This window comes from Rhagoletis zephyria, unplaced genomic scaffold, assembly GCF_001687245.7.
Source record: "Rhagoletis zephyria isolate East Lansing unplaced genomic scaffold, Rhagoletis_zephyria_1.1 Rzeph_scaffold_01964, whole genome shotgun sequence".
In the NCBI taxonomy this organism is placed as follows: domain Eukaryota; kingdom Metazoa; phylum Arthropoda; class Insecta; order Diptera; family Tephritidae; genus Rhagoletis; species Rhagoletis zephyria.
The window spans coordinates 18300-28377 of NW_016159048.1; the positions used below are offsets into that span (position 1 = coordinate 18300).

Sequence of the window (10078 nt, forward strand, 5' to 3'; positions counted from 1 at the left end):
GTATAAAGTCTCATAAAAAAAATTTCTTGTGGTTTAAAGAATATAGGAAATGGTACATTTTACTAAAGCCAGCCTCCCTACATAAGCTACTATTTCATACGAACACAAATATATGCGTCTACAAATAATGTTGATTATTTTAATTAAGTCCTAAGATAAGTTTGTGAATCTTATCAGCAGGGAACGGATTTTATGGAAATTGCCTTTTTTTCTGCTAAAGAGATAGAGTATATTCGATTAAGAATGTCCACGACTTAGCTTTCCCTGATTCCATATATACACAATTGATGTTGCCTTTTTTTGCCTTTTTTAAGATATTTGCCTTTTTTAAGATATTTGCATTTTTTTGCCTTTTCTGCCTTTAAAAAAGTGATTATAGCATTTACAATTTTTTGTTTAAGATTAACAAATATACCATTGCATGGGACAATATAAGCAGAGACCTCTGCCAAATTGGTGTTGGTGAAATTCAAAGCCGTTTTCTCAGCTAACGAAGGCTTGGATACAATAAGGGGTGTGGATAAAATTATAAAGAGCGAGGAAAACGCCCTTATTCCCGATAATATGAACGTTTCAAACGTTCCATATTTAAATTGGGCTCCACTTGTATCAACTTACGTCGAGCACACATTAAGTTCATTCAAGGCTTTTCTTCGCGAAAATAGAATGACAATGCTGCCAGAAAACTTCAAAATGCATCTTGTGGTTCAATGTTACTACAACTATACAGATTAAAGTTTTATGAGTTAGAAACTCGAAAGGATAAAATAGTCAAAGACTCAAAGTACAAATTTTTCATATAATGAAACTAGTTCATAGTTTTTCTCTTTTTTCTTGTAATATAAACATTTCTAAAATAAATGTATTTTTTGATTGTCTTCGTATTTTCTGTCTTTTTTTAGTGCCTTATTTTGCTTATTTTGCTTATTTTGCTTTTTTTGCAATACCAAGTGCCTTTTTCGCTATTTTGTTTTGCCTTTTTTTGCCTTTTTCGCAACACCTAGTGCCTTTTCCTGCCTTTTTCGCTATTTTATTTTGCCTTTTCCAGCCTATTTAGTTACTTTATTTTGCCTTTTTTATAGGTTTTTAGGTCCTAAAAATCCGTTCCCTGCTTATCAGCGTTCTATGTAAGAACCAAAAATCAATCCCCTCGCCAATTAGAACTTTTGCTTTAAAAGAAAAATATACATAGCGCATTTACTCAATACTTGGTCTGGCATCACTGTTTGAGCATTGATGTGCTCAGCTCACTGTTGCCAAGGTCGTGCATTTTGCACTAAATTTAGTGCTTTTGGGAAACCAAAAAGCCAAAATAATTGGAATTCAATGTTTGGTGCGTTATTTAGTGATGCTTTTTTAATTTAAGCACACCGAATGCCTAGGTGCATATGTATGTATGTATAGACTATACACTAATATTCTACATTAAGATGGAATTCATTTACTGAATAAAATGTGAGGAATAGGTAAATTAAATATATTTTGCGTTGATATAAATGTATTGAAATTAATTTATTAATAAAAACGTGAGGAAATGGATATGTATATACACTTTTTACTGAATCAAAAAAATTATTAAACATGATAATAAAAACTTGGCGCTTTTGTTTTGGATAAAAAGCGGGAAAATGTAATTTTGTATTTCGAAACTGTATGGTGGAAAGTGTGTTCTAATATCTATTTGATACACAAAAAATGATCACGGCTGTACTTTTTGCTGATATATTACATACATATGTTCCATTTAGTTAAACAATATAAGAATATTGTAGTATGTACCACAAAAACATATATTTTCTATAAAAAATCATAACTCAGAAAAAAAAAAATCTTCGCTATTAGAGATTTGGGTTGATTGTAGTTCAAAGTGTCTCTTTCCCGGTAAAAAAGTTTGAGAGAAAAAAAAAATACACTTTTGAGAAATTAATTTAAAAATAAAATATGCACTTTTTGTTTATTGTTAAATCTTTTCCCGCTTTTTATCCAAAACAAAAGCGCCAAGTTTTTATTATCATGTTTAATAATTTTTTTGATTCAGTAAAAAGTGTATATACATATCCATTTCCTCACGTTTTTATTAATAAATTAATTTCAATACATTTATATCAACGCAAAATATATTTAATTTACCTATTCCTCACATTTTATTCAGTAAATGAATTCCATCTTAATGTAGAATATTAGTGTATAGTGTATACATACATACATATGCACCTAGGCATTCGGTGTGCTTAAATTAAAAAAGCATCACTAAATAACGCACCAAACATTGAATTCCAATTATTTTGGCTTTTTGGTTTCCCAAAAGCACTAAATTTAGTGCAAAATGCACGACCTTGGCAACAGTGAGCTGAGCACATCAATGCTCAAACAGTGATGCCAGACCAAGTATTGAGTAAATGCGCTATGTATATTTTTCTTTTAAAACAAAAGTTCTAATTGGCGAGGGTATTGATTTTTGGTTCTTACATAGAACACTGATAAGATTCACAAACTTATCTTAGGACTTAATTAAAATAATCAACATTATTTGTAGACGAATATATTTGTGTTCGTATGAAATAGTAGCTTATGTCGGGAGGCTGGCTTTAGTAAAATGTACCATTTCCTATATTCTTTAAACCACAAGGAATTTTTTTATGAAACTTTATACGAATATTGACTTGCTAGCATCGCCATTAACATTACCGTCTTTTACGTTTATTTTCCAAGAGTTCTTCAACGACTCGGCGCCAGTGAGTCTTTCGCAATCGTATGCTGCGAATGGTTCATTATACTAAAGCCAGTCTTCCGACATAAGCTACTATTCTATACGAACACAGATATGTATACTTCCTAATCGGCTTGTAAAATGCCCAATACCCAAATCCCTCGCATGAGTTATTATCGGTAAAAAATTGGGTACGCTCAAATCTGGCATCGCTGCAGCAAGTACAGCGCCATTGAAACAGTGTTGATATTTTAAGTACAATTGTACTTTTTTCAGTACAATTAATTTTAAAATGTACAAAAGTACAATTTGCCGATTTTAAGTACAATTTCAACATCAAAAATACTTTTTGTACCAAACGCTCAAATCTCTTCTAGCACTTTGATTCTTAATCCGTTTACATTTAAGTAAATGGATATACCTATATTTCATATTTGCTACAAAACGAAATTATGAATTGTAATTTTGAATGTAAACGTGATTGTGAACAGTAATATTAGTGATGTGCGTTATGGTGATTGCGATTTCTTATCACCGGCGGGTGAAATATCCCCCATCGCTATTTATTTTGAAAAAATCTTTGGAAATGCAATTTACCTAAGGCGAAATAGAAGTAATTGAGCAATTCGGGGGTTGAAAGTAAAAAAATTTATGTAAATTCCATTCGTTGAAATTATAAATTTCCCTTGAGGATTTCCATTTTATCGATAGTGATCTCATTTTATGTTCATTAATATGAACTGACCTATATAGTGCATTAATGTTTTATCATCATTGTCTTCATCTTTGACAAAATTACACGGTCACCCGGTATTTATTTTATTTTTTTAAATAATTTTAATTATTTTTTTATAAAATTGTAGCTCATTGTCAAACAAAAACCTTGCAAATAATTCGAAACTTGAAAGAATGAAAAAAATCAACAAAGTTTCATCAAATTTTCACAGTTTTTGTTCAGAATTTGTAGACATGTTTTGGGTTAACATTTTTGTGGCCCATTCATTCTAGTATAAGGTGCAAGTTTAAAGTATCTAGAAAATACCATTGATTTTTTGAAATTTTCTGTTTGCGGTGTTGCGCACTTTCTTCTATATAACGAACGTTCACATTTTGTTATATGGATGAATGCGCGTGTAGCGTTGTTGTTTTTTATTCCAATATTTTAAATTAAGCTTTATTTTATAGTTTTTGTTAGACAATGATAAATGATGTACACAAATTTCAGTATGGAAGTGCAACACCTTCAACGCAGAAAGTTCTCAAAAATCTACGCGAATTGAATGTACTATCTCGATCATTTAAACATCTCGGACTCGCCCACCACTAAAAATGATTATTTAAATCTAAAGTATATATTAAATGATATTTAATATTTGCTTAAGAGATGAAATTTCGACAAATTTGTTTAAACAAAAATGTTAAGCGCATATGCAGAATGTGGAAGCGAGATTCTTCTGCTTGCGTTTCTATGTTTATATCATTTATCAGTTTAAGCACATACGATTAAATGTAAAAAAAAATATTTTAATTGCGGATCCGAAAGAAATATTTATTAGTTGCATTGAATTACGCAAAAATAGTCCGAAAGGGCCGAAAATGGCACAATGCACACTCATTTTTCATCACGGTCACACATACAATCTCACTATTCTGTTGACTTCGTTTTCCCCTTCCGATAACTTTTTGCCTCCGCGCTTGCCCAGCACCGCTGTGCAAAGCTTTGGACGCGCAGTCGCCCGCGACACATATGTGCTGATTTGGGCATCCCTATAATAGAGCAAAGTGTGATACTGTTGAGAACAGCAATAAGAATAAAAAAAAAATAGTTACTCGCTCAAAGAGCAAGGTTACTGACCGTGCTTTTAATTATAACTCGCCAATGCACACGAATTATGCCAAAAAGAAAAATAGCAATACTCCCTCAGTGTCGCTTTCATCAGCTTCGCCTATGGGACAACAAGCATATCGGAAACCCTGTCTCCAGCTACTGCGTCTCTTGCTGATGTCAATGCCAATGCTTCTAACGGAGCTTCTATCAATGCTGATGCCGACGTCGTACTTATCGACGGCAGCATGAAAACTACTGCACCTATGTATTTCTAACGCTGATTCTGCATTTAATGCTGTTAATATTGCTCCCGCCATCGACGTCGCTACAGCTGCTGCTACTGATAATGATAAAGATAACAATATCTGCGCTCACTCATTGGATGTCCCATCTTTGGATGGTTTTTCTATCAATAAAGAGTCTGGTCTAAGCAGAGATTCAACGCGAGCTAAGAGATCGATATATCAGAATGTTATTGTTGGATGTAATATAAACTCTGAGCTTTACGTAGCCGTGTGAATGAAATGGTTACATATCTCCTCATTCAAGCCGACCGTCACGCCTGAGAATATTATTAACCATATTGGGAAACATACTGGCATCGATTCTAATTCTCTTCGTTGTTATAAATTGATAAAGATTGGCTCATCACTCATCATTGGCTTGCACAACATTACAACAAACTGCTAACGTAAATGTTCGCCCTTTTCGGTTTTTTCTAAAACAGGGCGAAGCAATAAGCGCGACGTGATTAATTGTAATAATGCTAATTTGAAAATATACTACCAAAATATGGGAGGTATGCGTACAGAGTTATTACGAATTCTGCAAGACCCATCCTTACATGAGTATGATGTAATAGCGATAACTGAAACATGGTTTAATAATACCATAAATTCTTCGGAGTTTTTTGATCCATACTACAATGTATATCGCTTAGATCGTTGCCCATCTTCAACCGGATGCGTATTAGCTATAAGAACTGACGTATGCAGTAAACTTATATCTATTAGAGCTGGGATACTATCGATAGTACCGCCACTCGATAGTTTTCGAAACGATAGTTGAAAACATCGATAGCATCGATAGTACTATCGCCGTGAGAGGTATTGAATTGAAATGCTAAATTGCTTGAAAATTAAATAATTAATAAATTTATAAAATTTATAAATTACTTTGTAAAATAAAGAGTGTTTAAATTTGAGTGCATTAAAAAGAACTTATAATAATAAAATAAACTTATTAATTTATGCGTCTGAATTATATATACATATGTTTGTCCCTTTCGAAGTGCAAAGAAGTGAAATTGGCTATAATAATACATTTCTAAGACTACAAAACAAACAAAACAAAAGATATTCGTTTAAATTGACAACTCATACTTATATCCAAATGAACTTTTCTCTCAAAGTTTAAACTGCTGGCAAATGTAAATAGGGATTAAAATTTAATAACTAACTAATACAACTAAAGTAAAATCTGTGGAAAATTAACAATAAAATACTTTTTTCGCAAAATCTATAAGGGGCCCATTTATTTCTCAAAAAAAAACAGGGTAACAGTTATTCGTCGCCACGCTGTAGTTACGGTTAGAACATCGTCGTGTACACATGTGTCGCTACTCGCTTGAGTGCTGACCCTATGCTCCTACTAACGTAACATTTTTTGGCGGAAGTAAGTTTTAAATTTTTTTTAAGTTTGAAGTCGAAATTATGTTTTTTTTTTTTATTTTAAGTATTTTTGTTAATACACACTTCCTTTTTTTTTTTGAAAACTCTTTTTTCAACATTTTTATTGGGGTCACTGGGGACCCCATGCGACTAATTGTGTGATTTTCTTTTTGCGCCTAATTAAGGTTTAACAATAAGCGGAAAACAAATGGATTTCCAACTGTCCTACATTACGACAGGAGTGAATCTCATAGTCCGCTTGAAGCTTGTAACCTCTTCAGTAAATTTTCCCAACAGACATATGAGAAATACAACGATTCACATATACATGCAATTATTTACCGCCAACTAACACTAACAGGTCTATGCTGCGCTGGTAATAAAAATTTTGTAACCGGTAAATAAAGTTCCTTTCAATTTTAAAACCCTTTTCGTATTCTGTGTACTAGGGCGGGTCGATTTAAAAATCGCTCATTGCTCTGTGAAAATCGTATTCTAGGGATCAAAATAAGAAACTTTGCCGAAGGAACCATACCTCTAAAACGAATTCTGATGTCCCCCAATTTGGGTCGAACTTTTGGGTAGGGGCAAATTTTGAAAAATCCCACTTTGACCCATTTAGAGTGCTCCAATCGAGTCCAAATGTATGACCGACCCCCACTAACTTTGGACGGCCGATCCACCCATGCCAGTGGCACACCCCCTGGAACTCCCCTGGGGGGTTCCCCATACAATCATTTCAAAAAATCACCATTTTTGGCCTTTACATGAAAAAATCAGCTAAATGGCTATGTTTTTTCTTTATTTTTATTTATTTATTTATAATAATATTTATTATTTATTTATAATAATATCTATTTTTTCTCTTAAGAAATTTATTTAGTCAGAACATATGTAAATGAAAAAATTAATTTAAGTGAGTTATAGAAAAGAAACTAAAAAAAATTATTGTTTGAAGTCTTTTTTACTTTCAAGTCTGGGCAATTTCGCACGGCTCTCTAATGTCGTCGCCATAACAGCCTCTACATTTTCCGGTATAACCCGTTTGGAAACGCTAGCTAGCAATTGAACATGTCGTTCCGTTCCTTGTATGTGTGATGGAATTTTTGGATCATTAAACGGTGGATCATCTTGATTTAAATATTCTTTCAATGTATCGTACGGAATGCTTCGCGTGAATGGTGGTTCAAATACGATATTTATATCATTCAAATTGATCATTTCCGTATAACTTGTGCAATTAAAGTTTATATCTGGTTTTTTATAAACTCTAAGTTCCATTGGCTCGTCAACATCGGTTCGATAGCGTAGAATTTTCTTGATGGCACAGTCGCGCTTTTCTTTGCTATCATCAAACAACATTGATAACAAGATATTTTCCGAATGCGCATAATATGAATTATCTTTAATTACTTGATTGACAATTTTGCGTAAACGAGGTTCTAGAAATCGTGACCAACCAATGAACTTGAAAAATAATGCACTGCCGTACACGACAGAGCTGTAATACTTGATATTGAAGTACATTGGCACATAACATTTAATTATAAATTCAACCAGAATTCTTAAATTTGCATCTGGATTTTCCGTTGTCACATATAATCGCAATAATCTAGCGGCCTTGGTGAGCCACCGAGAATGTACAATTTTCCCTGGTTTGATGTTAGCCAGATCCACCGGAACCACGCCGCTAGAAATTGCATGGGCCATGTCGTATAAGTACTTCGAATCGGTGGAAAATTCAATTTTTTCTGGAGCAGGGGGCATATTTTGCAACTCAATTTTCTGGAAGCCGTCCACCACCTGAAAATATATAATAATAAAATAATTAAAAATGGTTGACAATTATAATAAATGAGTGATAGCAATAACTTACCGGAAGAGTTTCACAAGTTTCGATTTGACGGCTCAGTTTTCCGGTTGCCGATCTTGGTCCAGTGCTGGTTGATTTATCCAAAGCTTCAAACAAATGCCGAAACGGAAGTTCGTTGAAGTGTAGAAGGCAAACGAACCAATGCAATGGTCTTTTTAACAGCAATTCGAATCGTCGTATAATTCCACCGTGTGGGCCAGTGTTTGTTGGCTCACCGTCAGTGCATATTCCAATTAATGCATCCAGTGATATATTTTTATCGTTGAAAAAACCATTTAATTTGGTTGTTTTGTATTCAGCGGTTTCATGTTCCAGTCTTACGTAACCAATCAATTCAGAATTGGGTTCTCTCAAAATAACAAGATGAGGTTCTTTTACCATCCTAGTATGATACTTCTCATCAATTTTATCTATCGTTAAAGTATCATCTTTTCTGCCATCGAATGAAAACGCTAACAAATTGGTATCATCTAACCGTTTGCGAAGCACTTCTTGTCTGCATTTCTCTTTTTCTCTGCGAACTTTCGATTTATCCATGATGAGAGGTTTCCCATGCTTATCTTTAATTTTAAAATCTTGCAAAAGAGCGGTTCCCAATGCTGATGCTACTCTGTCAGGCACACCAAATCTGTCGCATACCAAGGCAAAGTTAAAACAATCGTATCTCTCTGTGTATTGTGAACTTGTGCTTCTATCCATATCTTCTTGAACCGGTGGCGGTGCGTATGTTGAATCATCGGGATCTTGGTATGTTGGCATTGATGACATAGACGTTGCTCCTTGCTCTTCAGTTTCCATCACAAATGCATCCATTGTTAGTCTTCTCTGATTATGTTGATCGTGCATGAACTCTTTGAGGCGTTCGGGAACCCAGCCGCATGCACATGGAGCTGCCTTCAAATCGCATTTACATGTTCCAATGTAAAAAATTGTTTCCAGAGATTTTACATACTCTGTAAATTGTTGGGTGTTGTTTCTTCTCTTGATTTGCTCTTGATACTTGTCAAGCAATTTATTCAATTTATTAAATACACCTTTTTTCAGCATTATTTCCATACCAAGTTTTTCCCAAATTCCAATCAACTTATCTTGTACTTGAATAGTGAATGATTTATGGGAAAACTTTTTTTGTTCTGTTTTAGCACGTTCGCTTAAGTAAAAATAATATCTCAAGATATCCAGATGGGTTGGTAAATTAAGATCAGTTAAATCAGTAGACACACCAAAAACAGTAACATCATGCTTGGGTATATGACTCATTGGGTTTTCGATAGTTGTTGATGTAGTTGCTTCATCTTGCGGTGTAGAGGATGGTGGATTCATTGTAAACTTTTTGATTTGGAATGGTCACTTCACTTATTATTTTTTTTGAAATATTTTTTTATCTGAAATTAGCACTTCACACTTTGAGTTCTTCACAACGACTTAATGCATTCACAAAAACTGTTGCGTTATATATGGTCTACGAGACGAGGTAATAAGAATGAAATGGTAATTTCAATTCTACCTGCTGTGTCTTGTGGTGGCTTAAAAAAACAACACAAGCAATTTTACGATCTGCAATTGTGTCACAGTGATACCTTCATTGTTTAAAAGGGTTGCGGTGCATTCCAGTGATACCTTAATTGTTAAAATGGTTGCAAAAAACGCGCATTTCTTAAGAAGGTGCCTTAAAATACCCACAAAAAGGGTTGTAAAAACAACCTTCATTTCTTAAGTAGGTGCTATAAAAAAACTACACAAGTAAGTTTACGACATGCAGCTGTGTCTTAAAAAACGCACACAAGCAATTTTCCGATTTGCAATTGTGTCACAGTGATACCTTCATTTTTTAAAACGGTTGAATAAAAAACCCACACAACTATGTTTACGACATGCAAATGCATCACAGTGATGCCTTGGTTTTAAAAGGGTTGTAAAAACCCTAATTTCTAATAATTTTTTTTAATTTCTTTTCTATTACTAAGTTAAATTCATTTTTTCATTTACATATGTTC

The 10078-nt window shown here is 33.6% G+C and overlaps 1 protein-coding gene across 1 annotated transcript; it reads right to left on the reverse strand.

Moving 5' to 3' along the window:
• Positions 1-7107: 7107 nt before the first annotated feature.
• On the reverse strand, positions 7108-9848 carry LOC108365699 (uncharacterized). The gene is made up of 2 exons (XM_017619817.1): positions 8085-9848; positions 7108-8011 (listed from the first exon to the last, which is right to left on the reverse strand). The coding sequence occupies exons 1-2, from the start codon at positions 9402-9404 to the stop codon at positions 7154-7156; spliced, it is 2178 nt and encodes a 725-aa protein (XP_017475306.1). The 5' UTR covers positions 9405-9848; the 3' UTR covers positions 7108-7153.
• Between the last annotated feature and the right edge of the window lie 230 nt (positions 9849-10078).

Bases quoted from the DNA above. Each gene is read 5' to 3' on its own strand.
- LOC108365699 (XM_017619817.1), bottom strand. From the start codon at position 9,404: ATGAATCCACCATCCTCTACACCGCAAGATGAAGCAACTACATCAACA. The intron at 8,012-8,084 runs GTAAGTTATTGC...ATATATTTTCAG, and splicing joins AAACTTGTGAAACTCTTCCG to GTGGTGGACGGCTTCCAGAA.